We start from the raw sequence: 21488 nt of genomic DNA on the forward strand, positions 1-21488 counted from the left end.
GGCATATCTTGGGAGCAGTTTAAATCAGAAATCAATGGACATTGACAATGCAATATGTGGGTAATTTCAAAAGTTTCATACACATAAAAACTTAGAATAAGGAGAAAGTGCTAAACCTAGGCATGAGATAGGAGGGAATAAGAAAAAGAAATAGTTTAGTTACATTCTCTGATTTAAATAGCTATAGAGAAGGGAACTGTATTAAGAGAATTTTTGTAGGAAAAGTATAAATGATGTAGAAAGAAGGCCATTTAGTGAGCCTGACTAAAATATAATTTTCAAAATCAGAGGGACAATGGGATTAGATGACACTCACTGACCTTTCCCTTAATTGAGATTCATGGAATCTGAATCCTTAATTTTGAGAGATAGGGTCTCTTTTGACAGGCTTCAATAACATTATGCTAAGAAGTTTAAACTATGTACTCTAAGCAATGGAAAGCCCTGTCTTTATGTTTTTTCTTTTTTCTTTTTTAAAGATTTTATGTATTCATGAGAGACACACAGAGAGAGAGGGGGACAGAAGGAGGGACACAGAGGGAGAAGCAGGCTCCATGCAGGGAGCCCGATGTGGGACTCCATCCAGATCCTGGGATCACGTCCTGAGCCGAAGGCAGACACTCAGCCACCCAGGCATCCTGAAAGCACTGTTTCTTAAGAGAGATTATCTAATAGTCACAGAATAGGGCATGATGATGATTTTTGAGAGTCCCTTTTAGGGGAAATCTGCAAAATGGATTGGGAGGAGAAGCTCTGGTGGTAGATTTCAGACACTACTCCAAAACCTCACATCCAAGGTCTATAGGCCAGAAATATGGGAATAGCCTTGATGGGGATGAAAGGAGGGAAAAATTGATATGTGAGATACCACAAAGGAGAAATGTACGGAAATAATGATAGGCTACTCACAATGGCTCGAAAGAGGCAGAGAATTCACATAAGATGCCCATTTTGTAAGCACCAGAGATAGGAAATTATACTGTTACAAAAAAGAAGCAAAAAGAGAGACTATTTTTTTTTTTTTGATAAAGCAGAAGGGAGATAATGGATGTAGAGTCAGAAATGCAGACAGAAATGTAGTGATTGTGATATAAGCTGAAAAAGCCGGAGTAGTATCCAGGGTAGAGTTATGATGTAAAGTGTGGTCTCATCTAGAAGATAGTAGAACTTATGGGAGACATGAGGACTTCTGGGAAAAGAATAGGGAGAAGGGTCCTGAGCTGAAGTGTGTGTGTGTGTATGTATCCAAAATGTATTTCTGAGTTTATCCTAGGTGCCAAGCAGCATTTTGCGAATGTGCGTGCAGTAGTGAGTGATATAGACAAAGCATCCTGTGACTCACCCACTAGTGTTGTTTATATTTTTATAGGTACTCCCTTGTCCAATGAATGAATGACCAATAGATACACATGCTTGTAAGTAAGTATGTGTGTATACATTCTTAGATTAGCAGTTTTTTCTTAAGGCAATTTTTAAAAACAACTGAATCTATATATAATGATGTATATTACAGGCATACCTATACTCAGAAGCATTTTGTATTTTCCAGGACCCTAGCTGTATTAGTTAACAGTAACTTCTGTAAACAAGAAATCTCAAAATCTTATAACTTAACACAGAGTTCATTTCTCCTTCACATAAAACCTTCGCTGGGGTTTCTGACCTTCATTTGGGAAGGTACACATGTAGCCTGTAGGAAAACAAGATTGCGGTAATTCCACTGTCACACCCACATTGACACTCAACCAGCAGGTAGCCAATGAGAGAAAGGACCATGGCATGAGAATATTTCATCTGTACCAGGCCTAGAAGTGGCTCATATGACTTCCACACACATTCCCTTATCTAAAATAGCTGGATGGCCGCATCTCACTATAAGAGAAGCCAGGAAATATGGTTCAGCTATAGGCCCAGAAGGAAGAGGACGTTTTTTGATGAGAGCTGGGTAGTTTCTGCTGAATTCACTTAGGGGAAAAAAAAAGTTATGTCCATTGTCTTTCCTACTTGTTTCATGCCTCAGTGAAAACCCAATTCAGTCTTCTCTTCATTTTTGTTCCCTGTCTTTCAAATGAAGTCTTGGTAGTTTCACAGATGAGCTCATTTAAATATGCATCAGTGGTCTGCATGTTTTATGTCGTCATCCATACTCAGTATATTGGAAAAAAAAACCATACAAAAAATCCTGCATGAAAACTTGCCCTGGTGATGTTGACCTGTTTGGCATTATACACTTTCTCTTTCCTGTGGCAGAGTACAGAACCCTGAGGTTTAAAGAATGACTCAGTTTTGTCCCCTGGGTGGAAGGTGACTAGACATCATCAGCAGGCAGTATGGCTGGTCGCAGCTCAACCGTGATTAGGGGTTATTATGTGGAGGATACCCTGGGGTGTGCAGCACTTCAGCGCTCACCAGTTTACACAGAAAAGTTATTGGCATTTATACGGTGTAGCCCATGCTTCAGCCTAGAATTAAAAGATAGGAAGATGAGAGGGCTAGAGACATCCCATGGGAATTTTAATTTGATGATGTTTTAAGTGAGAAAGAAGGGCATCGAAACGTCTGTGCTACAATTCAGGAAAGAAATTGAGTCACAGAGTTAATTTTCTGTTCCCAATTTTTAAAAGTATGTTTCAGTGATTAAAGGGACAAAGAGCTCAAAAGGCATAGTAATGAATGAAGGTGTTTAATTTAAGATTTTTTTTCCCTCACGTAACCACAAGGAATGTGAAGTGAATGGGAATGGAGTTTCATTTTCTCATATACCTTAGGTAGAACTCAGAAAACTAGTTAATCAGCATTCGGAGAATTCAAAATTTCCGAAGCATGTAAAGACTTATCTCTTTCTTCTCATTTTAAAATTACTTTAAACACTTGGGGATGTGAATCTGCCAGTAATTAGGAATTAGTCAGAGGAAGCCCTCTTACTTATAATGAGTCTCTGAGAAAGTCTCCATTTGTGAAGCAAAAAAAAGGAACATGCTGGAAAATTGGGGAGAAAGTTACATATTTTAATTGGGTGGGAATTGAAGTTATCTCCAGGTGTCACAGTATTAACACCTGGGTCAGAATATAATCTAAAATTCTACTTAAGTCATATGGCCCAAACACAGAGTAATTTAATTTTGAGGAATGATCTTCTTAAACAGGAACATGAATACTTTTATCCTTCTCATTTGATCCTCCCTCGGTTCACCTGATGATGTGAAGCATGTCTAACATTAGAAAGGGCAGGGTTAAAATGTTGGGTTGAAAGAGTCTACATAGCAAATGAGAGCTTCCTAATCATAATGTTCCTACTAATTTCGTATTCAAGATGTGAGAGTTATATTTAGTGAATGTGGACATCCTAATGGAAAAGTAGCTGGTGATACTAGCCAACACTTGCATAGCCTTTACGACATGCTATTTATGTCTTGCCATAACTGTAAGAAGTAAATATATCATTACTATCTCCATTTTACAGATGAAATAACTGAGGCATGGCTGGGTTAAGTGATTTTAGCTAGAACTCAGAAAATTAGTTAATCTGTTTTTGGGAATTCAAAATTTCTTAAAACATGCAGGGCTGGACTTGAACCAAGCAATCTGGCTCCAGTCTATACTTTTAACCATCATGACATACTGACCCTGTGAGATTATCTATATGTCTACATGTACTATTTTTCTCCTGGGTGTTGATTTTCTATAATATAGCAGAGATTTACAGCAATCTTTATTATTAGTATAGTTTTTTTTTAAGTTAGCATGTATGATCTAGGGGATAATAGTTAATATCATCTGTGCTCATCTAAAAGAAGATGCTGAACTGTTGTGCCTTTGAGATTTAAAAAGCCTGTGTGTTCATGTCATTTAAAAAAATAACTAATTGTAACATGTAGTGGCTGATATGAAATGTCAGTGTGTGATTCTAGTAAATTATGGTGCAAGCATAGATTGTGAATCTTCCCAAATCCCCACAAAAACAGACAAAGCAACTAGACAGGAAAGCCAAAAAATCATGATCATTGTTTACACATAAAAGATGATGACAAAGTATCATCTCAGCCCCCAAGTATAAGCAGCTGGGGACAAACATCCAAGAGCCGAAGGATGGCGTCAACATCTGTTTAAGAAGAAACAGAGGTAGCCCTGGGGCATCTGGTAACACTAAGAACAGAAGAACCCCCAAATGGCCGAGAAATTGACTAGAAAACACACAGGGCATCTGAAGTCAGCAGCTGAAGCTGGGAGGAGTTTTGACCACTTGACCAGCCAGAGAGAATAAGGGCAGAAGGTCATGTCTGAAGGGAATTAGAATAGTCTCGTTCCTATGAATTCATTTAAACTGCCCAACCACAGCTCCCTTCCAGGAGGACTCCACACCAACAGACATCTTCTGGGAGTAGAAGCAAATTAAACAGGACGTGGCAATAAAGGTAGAAGTGAAAGTCTGGATGAAAGTAAGAGATGGAAACAACCCGAAAATCTCAAAAAGCTACGTATTGCATTTTAAAACACTATACAAAAATAATAGAGGCAGTTACTATGTGAAATTAGAAAGGTATCTACGTTGTTTCTTTTTATTCCGGAAAAAAAATGAATTTCACATAAAAAACAAGCAGGAGAAGAGTGTCAGGATGAAACCTCATAGAAGCCACAAACATATGCCAACACATATAACAAATAAAGGATTAGTATCAATGAGGAAAGAAAAAAGGAAAACAAAACATAGCACTGAATCCAATAGAGAAATGAGGGAAAGAAAGTGAGATAAGTCAGCCAGAGAAAGACAAATAACATATGATTTCACTCATATGTGGAATTAAAGGAACAAAGGAGAAAAGAAAAGAGAAAAGCCAAGAAACAGACTCTTAACTAAAAAAGAACTGAGGGTTGCCAGAGGAGAGGTGGGGGAGGGGGGGATACACAAAGAGAACTCAAGGAACATTTACCATAATCATCACTGAGCAACGTATAGAATGTATAGTATTGTTAAGTATCGTACACCTGAAACTAATACAATGCGCCACATGTTAGCTAGATTGGAATTAAATTTCAAAAACTTAATAAAAATTTTTAAATGAGCAAAAGACGTAAACAGACATTTCATAAACAAAACATAAATGGGTTATAACAAAGTGAAAATATGATGAACCTGCTTTGTAATCCGGAACTTGTAAACCAAACCAAAATGAGAATTTTCACCTAGAGGCAAGTAGGTATTTATGCTGAAACTATTTTGAAAAATATTTAGCATTGACTAGTAAGGTCAAATATGGGTATGGGCATCTTACGACCCAGTGATTTTCTTTCCAGATACAGACCTTAGGTTAGTTCTTCCTGTGAGCACAGGCAAGTATGGGCACACAAGTGTTCATGGCAGCAGAGACGAAAAACAACTCAAATGTCCAAAGAGTCAAATGGAATTAATAGTACATTTGTAAACAGAGTTGTAAAGCTATAAAATGAATAACACAATGATACATATGAAAATAGTTGAAAAAATGTAATTTTGAGCAAAGGAAAGAAGTCACAAAAAGATTACACATAGATTGACTCAATGTATAGCAAGTTCAAATCCAGGAGATGCTAAATAATATATTTTTAGGGATACATGCCTATGTAGCAAAACCATAAAGGAAAGTAAAGGAATACTTACACAATCCAGGGCAGCAGATATCTCTGGAAGGGAGGTTTGGGGCTGTGAGTGGAAGGAACCTATATGGATGATGAAGACACAGGGAATGTTCTATTTCTGAAGCCCGGTAGTAGGTGCATGAAAATTGGTATTATTTTTATTATTTGATATGTACTTTTATACCTCATACACCTGCAAAAGTATGTATTTCCCTTTTCTTTGTAAAGCATGGCATTACTGTGGTGGTAGAGTTATATATATATATATATATATATATATATATATATATATATATATACATATATATATTTCTGTTAATTGAGAAAGTAGGATTGAACAATATAAAAATAAGATTTTTACAAGTTTTGTCTATTTCAGTGACTTCCAGACATAATTAGAGCATAATGATGCAGATTCACGGATTTGAACAGACTCTGTCTTATAACAGCTGAGGGTATTGAGTGACAAGGAGTCGTATATCTAGATTATCAATTAGGTGGATGGTGTCTTTCCTTTTTTTTATATTATTATTATTTTTTAATGCTCTCAAGGATTTTAATAGGAGCCTTCAACTAATGTATATTTGAGAACGAATTCTGCAAACTTTCAGTGGTTTTCAATAATGGTTGCAAATTACCTGACTTATTTGAGAAACTATTAAATAATATAATGCCTGTGTCTCATTCAAGACCAGGGTTTCTGTGTTGGCATGGGAGGAGTCCCTGGCCCCTACCCAGTAGAGGGCCTAACACCTTTCCATCCCAAACAAAACCGTCTTCAGAAGTTGCCAAAGGCGTCCTGGGAGACAAAATCCTCTGCTCTTGGTCTCCCTGGTGGTAGTGATTTGAAAACAGCTCAGGTATTCAAGCACATTTGGACGGGCAAACTTTCCTTCGTTCATGTCCATTGCATCCATCCATGGCCTCATAATCCCTGGTCACTATGATTAATATGTATATCGTGTCTTTCCTTTTAGCCACTGTTGTGCACAACAAAAGGAGCATGAGCATTAGTGCTGAAATGAATATATCCTCAGCTTTTGCTATATTTGAGGTGCTTATGAGAAAGCCACCTATCTGTGCCTTAGAAGCAGTTTAATACCTTACTTTAGGGTAAGGTGGAATGATATGGCCTAGAAATGTTAATTTGGATAATAGACACCTAAAGTGCATGCCATACATATGCAAATTGCCTACACAGAAAGAATCAGGGTGCCGGTAGAAATGAGGAAGAATTAGGAAGTGCTTTGTGAGACTATTTTTTATGGGAATTATTTTACAGTTTATAGAATTTGAACATGGCTAAAATTATTCTAAGACTTTGAAATAATTTATTTTTTGTCAGTAATCTTCACAAGTTTCTTTTCAGCTTTTTGTACCAATCTTCCCTCTGACTATTATCTCTTCTTAGTAAACCCATCTGGGCTGACAGTTTTGAAGTTTAGGAAATCATTCTTAAAATTTTACATTATTCTTTCAGAATGATCCCCTACCACTGATAGCTCCCAGACTGTAGCATAATTTTTTAGAGTAACTGTAAAATTCATGTTCTTATATATAGATTTTTAAATCCTTCAGAAAGAATGAAAAGAAGGAAGAATTACCAAGAAAAAATTCAAGTCAGGAATTTGTCTTACTTGTGCGATGCCTGTATGTTGTTTTTCTTTTAATTTAAATTCAGTTAGCCAACATATAGTAGTAGATCATTAGTTTCAGAGGTAGAGGTCAGTTATTCATCAGTTGCGTGTAACACCCAGTGCTCATCACATCACATGCCCTCGATGCCCATCACCCAGTTACCCCATCTCCTTGCCCACTTCCCCTCCACTGACCCACAGTTTCTTTTCCATAGTTAGGAAATCTCCCATGGTCTGTCTCCCTCTCTGATTTCTTCCTATTCAGTTTTCCCTCCCTTCCCCTATGATTCTCTGCACTGCTTCTTATATTCCATATATGAGTGAAACCGTACTATAATTTTCTTTCTCTGATTGACTTATTTTACTCAGTATAATGTTGATGTAAATGGTAAGATTTCGTTCTTTCTGATGGCTGAGTAGTATTCCATTGTACATATACACCACCTCTCCTTTAACCCACTCATCCGTCGATGGACGTCTGGGCTCTTTCCAAAGTTTGGCTGTTGTGGACATTCCTGCTATACACACTGGAGTACAGGTGCCCCTTCGGATCACTACATTTGTATCTTGAGAGTAAATACCTATTAGCACAATTGCTGGGTTGTAGGGTAGCTCTATTTTTAACTCCTTGAGGAGCCTCCATACTGTATGTTGTTTTTTAAATAACAAACTCATGGTTCTGTAATCAAAATGCCCTACCAACATTCAAATCACAGTGTGCCTGTGTAAAAGGAGGAGTTATAACTGAGTTTTTTTTTTTTTTTGGTTCAATTAAGATCTGTTGTAAACCTATTTGATATTAACTGGAAAATTGAAGGACCCAAGAAAAATGAATATCCTTTTAGGTGCTTCCTGAAAAAAAAACTTTTTTCTTAATTTATTGAAGTTTTAAACATATGTTTTTTTCCTTTTGAAAATTAGTTTTCAAAGCAGTTAACCTTTGTTTATAGACCTTACTCTCCTGTAAGTATTGAAGAACTAAAAGGTTATGTTTCTAATAGAAGTAATCTGTCATCTTATTTCTTTTATTTCTTTTTTACATGCATCACCATCATGGGTAAGATACAGAAATCAGCTCTGATGCTTTCTTTTTACAATAAATAAATAAATATGGAAGCCTTTTGAATTCAGCTGGACGAACATAATATATTTGTGGACCCTCATTTGTATACAAAACACTGTGCTAAACAATTTTGGAGATACACAGATGAAGACAGACCAAAGAGACATACGTGAAACATAACATGTGTACATTGTTATAACTTCCTCCAAGGTTAAGTTTAGGATTAAGCATGTTGGTAGTTTTAAAAAAAAAAAAGCAGGAGGCTGGGAGTATTACACTTATCTGCAGAGAAAATTTCAACTACCCTCAACCTTTTAAAACACAATCTCAAAAGTGATTGAAAAAACATTTGCCACTAAACACTTTGTCAGGAATTTTACATAAGCCACCTTAAGAGACAATAAAACCTTTTAGATGTTGGTTGAGAACTGTGTGGGAAATACAGTAAGAAATTGGAAATGGGGCACCGGGGTGGCTCAGTGGTTCAGCAACTGCCTTCAGCCCAGGGCGTGATCCCGGGGTCCTGGGATCGAGTCCCGCATCGGGCTCCCTGCAGGGAGCCTGCTTCTCCCTCTGCCTGCATCTCTGCCTCTCTCTCTATGTGTCTCTCATGAATAAATAAAATCTTAAAAAAAAAAAAAGAAAAAAAGGAATTGAAAGTAAGAATAAACCCTGAAACACAGACACCACCAAGATGTGGCAGCTGACAAAGGAAAACACATGAAGGACAAATATCCCTTCCCTCCTTATTTGTTTAATTTTATGATGCTCCTAACCATGAATTAGTTATTTAAAAAAAAAAAAAGTTAAATTCTATGTAGTATTTCTTATTCCAAGAGTATATCAGTGTTCAATTTTAGAGCCAAAGTCCTTTATTTTTCAGTTTTGGTGAGATTAAATTCTTGAGTAATCAATAAAACTAACCGTGTAGAGTACCTTATAAGGATAATGCAGCATGACCTAGTGTTGTCTTGTATATAAATTTCATATATTTCCTCCAAATATGTGGAAGAGACTTCGTGAATAGCAAGTAAGAGCTTTGTGTATTTTTCCTTTAATTCTCATAAAATCTCTGCAGATTTTATTCTCCCCATTTTCAGAGGAAGAAATCGAGGCACAGTTTAAGAAACTTGTTTCAAGGTCCTTCAACTAGTGTAAGGACAGAATTTATTGACCGTGGCAGTCGTTAACCTGTTTAATAATCAGTCTTCAATATGGTCATGATTAATTTTTTTTTTTAGTTTAAAAAGCGAAATCCACTCGAATTTGCTTGAGCAAGTTAGGGACATGATTATAAAGAAGCAAGAATATCTCTTGGAGCCCACAGACAAGCTGTGAAGTTGAGACCAAGGGGCCAAGTGTCTCTGCTTCCTTTTGTGCACCTGCTTTGTCACTGTTTTTACTTTGCTGACCGGCTTTCCCCGTGGCGGGTGGGGTCACTCTGGGACCAGCTTTCTAGACTTGAGTTCTTAGTTCCGCCGTAACTGGTAGAGTAACATCATGTCACTTAACCTTTTTGTGCTTATTTTTTTTCTCTAATGTGACAATGGTTACTGTCTGTAAACTATTTACAACAGTTCCTGGCAACATTTTAAACATGTAATGCACCTTGGCTATTATTTTATCATTGTGGCCAGTTGGTAACATACATTTTATGTACCAAATAGATTAATTTTAAGTTGAGCAATATCCCCTTACTCCTGTGACCTTCAGTGCTTCAAAAATGGTATTTAGAAAATGAAGTGATCTTGCTCTTACTTAAGAGTTAAATGATCTTGCAGCCTGTTCAAAATTTTGATAACAAAAGAGGGGTGGAAGTGAAGGTTTTACGTAGTCTACTTATTTGTTGTAGTAAGGAAGATTGATTTCCTAATAAACTTGAAAAAGACTCTCATTCTTCCTGGTGAGTAAAATGTTTATATAGAAAAACTGTAATAAAGCACATTTGCATAATTATTGAAAATTGTGAACACTGTTTATGAAGTTAAATTATACAGATGAGATCATTTAATTTTCTGTTGATTAATTACACAATTATTTTCAGGTACATGACAGATGGAGGGCTCAACCTGTATACTAGAAGTCTGAACCGAATACCAGACACAGCCACTTCCCGGGATGTCATCCAGAGAGGAGTTCACGATGTGACAGTGGATGCAGACAGGTAATGCTACCAGCATGTACGATGGTGAGAACCACAGAAACCAGGTGCATAAGTGAGACCCTAGGAGTTTTATAACATAAATCAAAAGACTTTTTATTTCAATATAATAATTATTTTTAAATATTTGAAATATTTGAAATATTTTAAAATATTTAAATATTTTAAATACTAAGGTAGTTTTTCTTACAAGACTTGCTGAGCCCTATATAATATTGCATTGGTGAGAATATTTAACAACTTTCAGTTACATGGCAGCAAATTTTAATATCTGTAAAAGCAAAATAATAAACATAGACTATGTTCTTTCCTTGAAAAGAACTCTGGCTGATAAGTTCCTTTTGGTTTGGATAGTCTCGGATTTACCCGGAGGCTAATGATACAAAGATTGAAACATAATTCGAATTATCAGGTACAATAAACTTGATGCTTTTCTTGAGGGGTTTGTTGAAAGCCTACAACTCTCGCTTTAGGCTAATTTCTGTTTTGTATGTAATTGTTTTAGATTGTTTAAAGGTGTATGCGTGTGCATGCTTGCGCACTTCATATGCTAGTTATTATTTTGCTGGAAGTTGTTTTGTCAGTTTGATCAGAATCACTGCTGTTAGAGAATATTGTTCTTGTAAAATAATATTGTAAGACATACTTCTGACTTGATTTTGCCCTCTCTTCATTCAGAATTTTTACTTTATTCATCAAGAAGGAATTGACATTTCAAACCTATGCTATATCTGTACCTAGAGTGATTCTTTACTAAAGCCAGCTTTGAGGAAGAGGGCAGAAGTTGTGACTTAATGTATCCACGTTCTGAAATAGGAACTGTGTACAATTCATCGTGCATCTTAACATAGCCAAACCAAAGGCTTGAATCCTGATATTAGCCATCCGTTTCTCCTCAGTCAGATGCTGTAGATATATTTTTGGAAGAGATTAGGGACTTTTAGATACTACTCTTTAAATAGATAATCTGTTTTGATGTCTACCTTCACACCCATTTTCAGAAACACAGGAGGGAGGGGTGTGGGGAGGAATGGGTATCAGGTGATGGGCATTAAGGAGGGCAGGTGATGTAAATGAGCACTGAGTGTTATATACAACTGACGAATCACTGAACTCTGTCTTTGAAACTAATAATGCATTATATATTAATTAATCGAATTTAAATTAAAAAACGAAATACCACCAATTTTTAAATATTTGGAGTCTTCTCCAGGATAAGTAGGCTGTTTCTCAGCTTTCCTTGTCATGTGTTGAGGAGGCCACTCTCTCAGATCTAGGGTCAGGGTGAGTGTGAGGGTAAGGGCATATGCCTGGTATCCTGCCGTTCAGAGACCTCTCCGAAGGGTTAGGGTTAGGGTTAGGGCTCAGGTTCGGGTTGGGAGTTTGGGTATGTGCCTGATGTCCTGTAGTTCAGAGACCTCTCCAGAGAATCAAACCCCAGAACTACTGGGGTGAGAACAGACATGGCAGCCGTCAACTGAACTGAGACAAGTAGGGCATTTGGGGCTCTAAATACTCTTTAAATAAGGCTGTTGATATTTTAACTCCTGTTGGCCAGAGGACAGTTTCCACTGGGAGACTAGGATAGACGTATCCCAGTCCATAGACCAGGTGTGTGTGAGAGAAGCATGTAGTTACAAAAGGATTATGAAAAATGTTGCTGCCCCACCACTGACCTGAGCTCCTCAACTATTCTCCCTTCCTGACTCCTTCAGCCACCCTGAACTTGTTTCTGCTCTTGGATTGATGCTTCCTCTGCCTAGAATGCCCTTTCTACATTCACTGCATTATTGCCTCCGTCGCATTTCAATTTCAGCAGAATGTTTCCTTCTCAGAGAAATGATTCCAGAGAGGCTAACATACATCTGATGGGCAGTCACTTTCTTTTTTTTTTTAATAAATTTATTTTTTATTGGTGTTCAATTTACCAACATACAGAATAACACCCAGTGCTCATCCCGTCAAGTGCCCCCCTCAGTGCTCGTCACCCATTCACCCCCACCCCCCGCCCTCCTCCCCTTCCACCACCCCTAGTTCATTTCCCAGAGTTAGGAGCAGTCACTTTCTTAACCATCACCTTATACTATTCTCATCATTCGTTGAGTATAGCATACTTGCTTATTTCTTTACCCGCTTATCTTATATCTCCTCCATTACAATGTCAGGCTACGAGTGCAGAATTTTTGTCACTTCAGTGTATTTTGAGCCTTTAACAAATGCTTATGGGGTGAAAGAACAAAGGAATGAATACAAACTACTACTGAATATCCGGGTATGGCTAGCGATAGAGTCCAACAGGGTCGAGAGGCAAATGGGGCCAGAGCCAACATACTGCAAGGATATTATGTAAGAGAGGGAAGGGGTTATGTGGAAAAACAGGAAGCAGTGATTCGAGGGGATGAAATCCACAGTGTGGACTACACTTTAAAACTAAGGACCTACACATTCTTAGCTGAAAATGGAAAGTATTAAAGGAGGGGGAAAGTCTGTTGGTTTTTGGGAACTGAGGCTGTGGTGGCAGAACCAAGGAATCAGTATTTTAGAGATAGTTGGGATACCCAGCTCTCCTTGCTCCTCTAAGGTTCCAGCCTGGTGCGTGGCTGAGGAACCGCAGACCAACGGGAAAACCCAGATGTGTGTCTAATAAATTGGGACCTGTGAACGCAAGGATCTTAAAGTGTGGTCACTAAATCAGCAGCGGTAGCAGCATCACTTGGGAACTTGATAGAAATGCAGATTAGTTCTATCTAAGACTTACTGAAGGGGAAACTTTGGGCTGTGTCCAGCAATCTGAGCTTGAACAGGCCCTCCAGGTGATTCTAGTGGATACTAAAGCTGGCAAGTCACTACCTTAAAATTAACAACTATATGCCAAGTTGATGAAAACATGAACACTTAGCATAAACATTTAAACATTAAAAAATGACATTTTGAAGTTTTTATTCACTTTTCTAGCTGTGCTCTGTCGAAGGAAAGAGAGTGTCAAAATCACAGTGTCACTGATCTTTAGATTAGGTCAAATAATGACATGTTGTCCCTGAAAGATATTGTCTCCATTCATTAGATTCAGCTTCTGAAAATTGCATTTTTGAAAGAATTATATAAGGAAAACAAAACCCACTTTAATCACTTGTATATATTATTTTTTTATAATAAATTTATTTTTTATTGGTGTAACTTGTATATATTAAACACCAATAAGGTCATAGGGAAAATCCTGCTATCAGCAGAGATAGGAGTTTGTCTTTTATTATAGTTAAATCTGAAGCTCTTTCAAAATCCTATATTCAGGAAGTGATTAGGGATGTACTTAATTTAAAAATGCATAGTATTAAATATTCTAGTTGTGTAAGTCCTGCTGTTAATTTAAAAATATCCTTGTACAGGGTGTTGTTTCATAAAGCTTTCTTAATTCTGATATCCATTCCAAAGAGGATAAGCAAGAATAGCTATAAGGTAATACCACTTTGCTTACTTTTACTCAAAAAGATACTAAAAAGTCCCATACTTCAAAATAAAACTGTTTAACTTGATTTAATCCAGTGCTCCCTAAAAGCTTTTTTATCACTGATTCCCCCACATTTTTCTCTGTAATAATTTGTTCCTGTGATATTTTCAGAAATGCTGATCTTTGCCTAATGCCTTCATTTAGTGGATATAATAGTACAAGGACTTGGGTCTTTTACCTCCTATACTTAACAGTTTCCCAGCGACTTTAGTCAATGTTCTTTTTAACAGTATGAAAAATATTAGTGCTTGGTTCATTTTAGTAAATTGGTAAATGTAAGGCTTGTAATAGTTCACTGACAAAAAGCTTAAGAGAAAAAAAAATAAACCCCAGCAGTGTTTTATTAATTTTTCATATTTTGTAGACATTTTTTCTATAAGCTGTGATCAGTGAAAATACATTACATAAAACCAAAGTAGCCAGCTGAGTAGGATAGCAATGGGTTTGAATTGCTTGTGTTATTTTAGTGCAGATTATAAGGTTCCCCTTTGATCAAAGTCTAGTTAAAATGGGATGGGCAATAGAGAACAGCTGAAATCTTCTTCCCAGCAGATTGAAATGGCCCCAAAGAAAAGAGAAGGGCTTTCAGCAGACAACTGTAGTGTATCGTGTTTTATTACTCAAAGATATTGTAGTTCCTTCATTTTCCATATCAATCCAACACCAGCCCCATTTCCTTCCTAAGCTGACCGAAAAAAAAAAAAAAAGCTTATAGAATGGGACTAATCCTTGTAGACATGTTAGAGATGCTCTGGGAGCCTCACAAATAAGTTCATAATAGACAGTTAAAATGTGTGGGCTTTATCCATTTGGCTCTGGTTGTAATGAGGTCAATCCTAACTCATATACACTTATACAGTTGGATTACACTATATTTAAAAGGTAATTTGTGGGGGAAGGTGGGGGAAAGTTGTTTTGGTTTTTATTAACTCTTGTCCTGACACTAACTTCCCTGCTAGTATTAACAAATATGAAAAAATATTTGGTGAATAAATAATCACCTCCTAAGTGCATGCATGACAGCATAGTAGCAGCTTGGATAAAAACAAAACAAAAGAATAAAAATGAAAGACCCTGAATTTAAAGGTCAGATAGAACAATATAAGCAAAAAATAAAATGGTAATAAAACTGATTAAGTCATAATAGATGTATGTGCAAAGTATCTAAGAAGCAGCCCAAAGGGAAGTGATTATTCCTACCTGTGAGTATAAGGAAAGACTTCAGAAAGCAGTATGACTTAAATGGAGCCATAAAGAAAGCGTAGTACTTTTTGACATGTGGCCTGGGAGAAATCTGAAGAAATGTGGGAGTGGAGAGCATAGAAGCATGGAAGAGTTTAGTTTAAGGGGGTGTTACAGAAAACCAGAAATGGGCAGTGATCAAAGTAAGGAAAACAGATTTTGTAAGGAGCTGTTGCAGTAGGGAGAAGAGACCTTAGTATACAGCTGGGCTCAGTTCTCAATACAACAGGGACAAGTGGGGATTCATAGCCAACAAATGGAATGAGGGAGGTCAATGGATGAAAAAGTACTAAGAGAAGACATCAAGGGTAGGGGGATTCTTGCTAAGCCCACTAAGGATTCTTGCCGAAAAGACACCAGGGTGATCAGATGCTACGTGTGGCCTTGAGGGCTACAGCCAGATACCACAGGCGGAAGAACCTCTCTAACGTGCCCGAGCAAGCCATGTTCTTGTGAAAATGGTGCTAGGCAGGCCAGGCAGTGGGTCAAAGTCAAGGCCAAGTCAAGAAGAGACCTCAGAGGAGCTTGAGTTTCATCAAAAAGAGAGTCAGACCCATTAATAATGTGATTTTGCTAGTGCGCTGGGAACGTGGGCAAGGATGACAACAGACAAAAGCCCTGGGGGGCTGGTCTAGAGTGTTTGGACCTATACGTGGTAAGGGGCTACTTTACTAGCTTTAATTAGTTTTCTTTTTAAATTTCAAAGCAAGAGCCTGTGTTATACTGTTTGTATTTTAAAAATAGCTCATCTACAGCAAATAGTGAAGAGATATGGCCCAAAGGTAGGCAGACAGCTCAGGAGGGGACCACAGAAGTCCAGGTGAACGAAGATGAGCTCCCCAGGGGTCGGCTCTGTGTAGGGTACTCTGCTCAGGCTGCCATGACAAAACACACAGACCGGGTGGCTCAAACAACAAGATGTGCATTTTCACGCAGTTCTGAAGGCTGCATATCCATGATTACAGTGCTGGAAAAGTCATTCTCTGGTGTGAACTTGCTTCCTGGTTTGTAGACAGCCACCATCTCACTACGTCTTCACACAGTCTTTCCTCTGTGCTTCCTCAGGGAGAAAGAGGAAGATCTCTCTCATATAGCTTCCTGTTCTTAGGAGGCCATCGGTTCTATCCAAGGAGGGCCCCCCACCCCTATGACTTTATTTAACCTTAATTACCTCTGTAAAGGCCCATTCTCGAATACAGTCATATTGGTAGTTAGGGTTTCAACATAAGACTTTGAGGGGAGAGGGACACAATTAAATCCATACCACTGTGTGATTCTTATATAGGTTAGTGTCTGTATAAATGCTGGATTAAAGTCCTGATTATATATAGTATGCACAGTGTTAGGCTCATATCCTTCAGGAATCGGGAAGATTCCCATGAAATGAGTGAAGTAGAAGGGATGTGTTAAACACAACCAGACTAAAGAGGGGGAAGAGGGCGGCCACCCTTAGCTCTAGAGGTTGCTGCCTGGGGAAATGCTGAAGTAGGGAAAGGTGGGGCTAAAGATTGCCTGCAGGACCATTTGCCTCTTTAAGTAAAGTAAGACTCAACTTTTGTGAGAAATGACCTAATTTTTAAATATTGGTAACTGTCTTAACATGTCTGTAAAATCAGTAGATAAAGATATACATTTTCTTCAATGGCAGGTTATGTAGGAAATTACAGAGACACTTTTATAAAGCAAGAGACAGTGTTTGTTCTCATGTATGGTCATGTAAACTTCCTTGTGCCTTAAAGTTTCCCACAGAGATATGCTGGGATGGTATCAGCCATAGAGGAAGAAAATGCCACCAGTCATGAGAAGCCAGCCTAGTAGTTGAGGCAAAACTATGTGAGCATATTTCCAAGTTTGCAGCGCAAGACAGAGCAATGTCAGGCCAGTTTCCCAGCGCTAGCCGCCCTCAATGGAGCTGGCCTGATGTCTGTTATGGTGGTAACTAATTAATTTTGTTGAAACCACTATGTGAATCAGCACTGTGCAGACTAAGAGCACATGTGTATCTGTGACGTAGAGTAGGAAGAGAAGCCCCGAAAATGAACCCTTGACATTTAAAGAGTGAATAAAGGGAGAGGAACCATTAAAGAGGCAGAGAAAACAACTCCTCCACAAAAGTGAAGAACATATAGGGCTATCTGATATTTTTGGAAATGGAGAGTAGAGGAACTAAGCAACAATGTAAACTCCATGGAAAAATGAAGTTAATTGGAGAAGGTTTATACCAAAGAATAAAATAAAATAGTATGAAGTTTACCATTTGAGGAAATAGTGCTCTCCTGGATGATCGAGCAAGGTACAAGCAATAGCCTGAGTTACTCAAGTAGAATGGTCATAGAAGTTAAAATGTGGTTATTAAGGCTATTTATCCACGTGACATCAAGTCAATATAATGACAGAATGAGTCTCAAGGAAAAGGAAGATAAATCTCCAAGTAATAAACTCTTTTTGGAAAATGAACAAAATTCCATAAATCCAGGCCCAGCCTGGATTATCTATTACATTGTTATCCAAAGTATATTCCTAAAAAAAAAAAAAAAAAAACATATTCGTAAATATAGTGATTGTTCATTTCAGTTGTAAACTAATCAGTTTTTACTTATCAGTTTTTATTTATGATTAGTTATTCATGTTTTTACAGATCTTTTGTGTTGAATCATGATCTTTTGAAAATATAAAAGCATAGTGCATCATAGAAAATTGTTATTTTTGTATGGAACTGTTAGATTGGTTTGATTTGTTGTATTGCTGCCCAGATGCTGAAATCACAGTTGATGGATGAGTTTACAAAAGGTAGTAAGGGACTGTCATGATGGTACACGGCCCTCAGGTTGTCAGTCATTATAACTCAATATATTAAGGGAAGCCTAGGACTAAACACTAGTCATACTAAATCTCTTGTTGGGGGTGGTCAATGACCTTCCTCTTTCCTCTTAGGTTTATGATTTGGGGGCCTGCAAATTACACTGCAGAAGAAATTATCAATTAAAAAGTGAGCTTTTCACTGAGTGTTATGCTATATGTTGGCAAATTGAACTCCAATTAAAAAAATTTTTTTAAAAGTGAGGTCTTTGTGTCACATATGTATGTGAGAATTGACAGAGAATGTGACTCAAGGAGGCAATTGGAATTTGGACTTAATACCATCCGTTTTTCCCCCCAAGTTTATTGAAAATAATCAACATACATCACTGTATAAGTTTAATGTGCACAGCATGGTGGTTTGGTTTCCATGTATCATGAAATGATTACCACAATAGGTTCAGCTAATATGATCTTTTCACATGGATAGAATAAAAAGAAAAGAGGAAAAGAATTTTCTTCCTGTGCTGAGAATTCTTAGGATTGGCTTGCTTAATCATGAAATGAGAGTGGGATAAGGGCGTTCGTAGGAAAACAAATGACTTCTGGGAAAAACAAAAGAACACTTAGAAGATGAGACATATGACAGTTTTGTGACAATGTCTGTCTAGGGGGTTTCTTGTCCTTCTCATCCCTGGTGACAGGAGTCAATCTCTTCTGGTTACAGAACTCCCAGGGAGGGAATTTATGATTTTTGAATTATTTAGGGAGGCTCTACTTTTAGGCAAATAAAGGCAGTTCAGAAAAAAAAAACCCAGCTCTTCACAGTGGTGTATTCTGGAACCCTTCACCCTAAATCTACAATTGGTATCAAGGTACAGAATACTGTGCTGCCTTTACAAAGGGAGTCATTGCAGATTCTCACAAAATCACATAAGGAATCACTTCTAACGATGGGAGGCCTTTGCTATTTCCTCAACTTCTCCACATAGGAGAAGTGAAGGCAACAGAGATTTCTCCTAAACTATCAAGCAAATATCTCGAGGGCTCAGATTCATGATGCTTGTCATTAGTGTGTGTACACTCTCCTAATTCATCCTATTCCGTGTTGATTTGTTCTAGCAAAATCACAGAATCAGCATAGTCCCATATATCAAGTATTTCCTTCATTAGCTTACTGGCTTTCCATCGTAATTAAAAGCAAACACAAAAAAAAAGATTAATAGGCTGAGTTGGAAATAGATAAAGTAAATATAATTATTTCACTTCATAATAAAATGGCCTGCCTTTTTTGCTCTTGTTTCTTTAAGTAGAAAGAGACCAGTGCAAAAATATTAGAGACATAGAAAAAAATTTATTTGCCCTACCAACTTCCCTTTGATGCCCTGCTCACCACTGCAGGCCTTTGAACTGCTGCTGAACTTATCTCCTGTGTTCCAGTTCTCAGAAATAACTGACCTCATTGTGAATAATCTTTTAAACTTCCAGTGCTTTTAAGTGATACCCCTGATAGGATTAAGTCACTCCAGAAACACTATTGAGAACTCAGCCTCTCCTGAGCACTGTGATCCATCTTAGGGGATTCAAGGGAATGAGAGTAGGGATTAGGAAAATCTAAAAGGAGATTGAAAGGATACTTGGACAATCCAACGAGCCCAAGCTGTAGATACTTTTGTTCGGGATACCTTTTAATATTTTTCAAAACATGCATGCAGGTGGCTCTAAGCTCTAGCTTTACCATCTCTTGAAGGACTGCTCCTGACATTAAACTTGGCCAAAGCTAAACTTTTCTATTACAGAATATTCTTTTAACAGAAGAGGTGATCCCCAGTACTCTTATGTGGTAGTTTTACTTTATCTCCTTCCAAAACAATTTACTAACAGTCTCATGAAGGTGGTAATGAGGAAGAAAAGGAGGAGCCAAGGTTGTCATAATAAAAATTAGCTACCATAGGTGTCAGCAATGAGGACTAGTTATGTGTATCTAACATGCCATGTTACCCAAATACCTTGTTACAATTTACCTGTACAACAGTCCTGTGAAGTGGGTTTTATTACTGCTGTTTTATGAGCAAAGAGTTCTTAGATTAAGAAACTTGCCTGTAAACACTAATTAACTGTAGTGGTAGAATTTGAACCCAGTTCCTGTGCCCTTACTATTCTTTATAATATTATTAATTTGGATAAAAGCTTTTATCATGCCTGGATGTACAAATTGTCTGATTTTTAATACATTATTTTTCCATTTTGATCTAAACATGTCTATAAAATATGAACAGATTTTTTTTATTAAACTTCATAAATGTCAGTAAGTTCCCTCAATATACAAATCATAATCTATTCTATTGCAGATTGTTGATAAACCTAAAAACAATATTTTCAAATGCGTTATAGCTGCTAAAATGCTGGCTAGTTTGCTAGTATGAGTAAAGCAATTTAGCAATTTGTTCTCTTTACATATATAAAATCTATCATACTCTTGACACCTAATGTCCGTTGAAATATCTATTTCTTACAGGCTCAAGAAAACATTGGAAAAATGGAAAGAGGAGAAATATATTCATGTTATATATATAAAAGTATTAAAAGTATTTATTTGGAGGGAAAAGCAATGTGGGTTTTTTTATAGTACATGATTTTTTTACACAAAGAGCAGTAAAATAGAGACTGTATCAACTAATTTAATTGCTTAATTTGATTTAAGAAGTTGCATCTATAACATGAGACACTTGTGTGAGGTTTTGTTTTGTTTTTTCCCTGCAAGAACTAGGGATGAATTCTTTTTTTAACAGGCTAACTAATAGGGTGAGACATTCAACTTGGGATCATTAAATTGAGGGCTTCCGGCTGGCAGCTGATAAATTCTGCATCTTCCTCACTCCAGCTGTATAGAGTGGGTGGCATGGACTTGCTAACAGAATCACATGTACTCTAGTTATATTCTTTTTCCTTGCTTGACTTAATTTGTGTTTGAAATGGTTAAAGTTACTTGCCATGAGCTGAATTTTTAAGCATTAACAGAGCTTCCATATGTTTTTTCAGATAAGTTGCAAATGTGTTTTCATTACAAATGAGTGCTTATTTTCTGAGTTAAATAGTTATTTTATTATTGTATAAAGCTTTTCTGTGTTTACTGAGGAAAGTTCACAGAATACATATAAGCACAAAGAATAATCTAAGAATAATATATTACCCACACACCCTCAAAAAACCAAGAGTATTACTTTGATGTGTTTCCTCCAACACATGCTCACCTCTCCATTTATACAGATTGGGTTACACCATCTGTACGATATATTATCCTGCTTTCTTAACTTACATAATAAGCAATACACATAGTACTAAATATTATCTTAAGTTATGACTTGTAATGACTGTACGCTCTTCTGGCATATGGAATGAATTATATCCAAGGAGTTTGTGTAACCAACCATTAAATTTAAGACATTCATCAAATTTCTG

At 37.1% G+C, this 21488-nt stretch overlaps 1 protein-coding gene across 5 annotated transcripts in view; it reads left to right on the forward strand.

Moving 5' to 3' along the window:
- Nucleotides 1-21488, forward strand: part of NAV3 (neuron navigator 3) — a 595667-nt gene that overhangs the window by 443920 nt on the left and 130259 nt on the right. For all 5 annotated transcript variants that reach the window (XM_072724439.1, XM_072724437.1, XM_025992156.2 and 2 more), the window contains exon 12: nucleotides 10361-10480. In XM_072724439.1, the coding sequence (XP_072580540.1) occupies nucleotides 10361-10480 (120 nt within the window). The remainder of the gene's footprint in view (nucleotides 1-10360; nucleotides 10481-21488) is intronic.

The sequence above is a fragment of the Vulpes vulpes genome, chromosome 10 (assembly GCF_048418805.1).
Source record: "Vulpes vulpes isolate BD-2025 chromosome 10, VulVul3, whole genome shotgun sequence".
NCBI classification, from domain to species: domain Eukaryota; kingdom Metazoa; phylum Chordata; class Mammalia; order Carnivora; family Canidae; genus Vulpes; species Vulpes vulpes.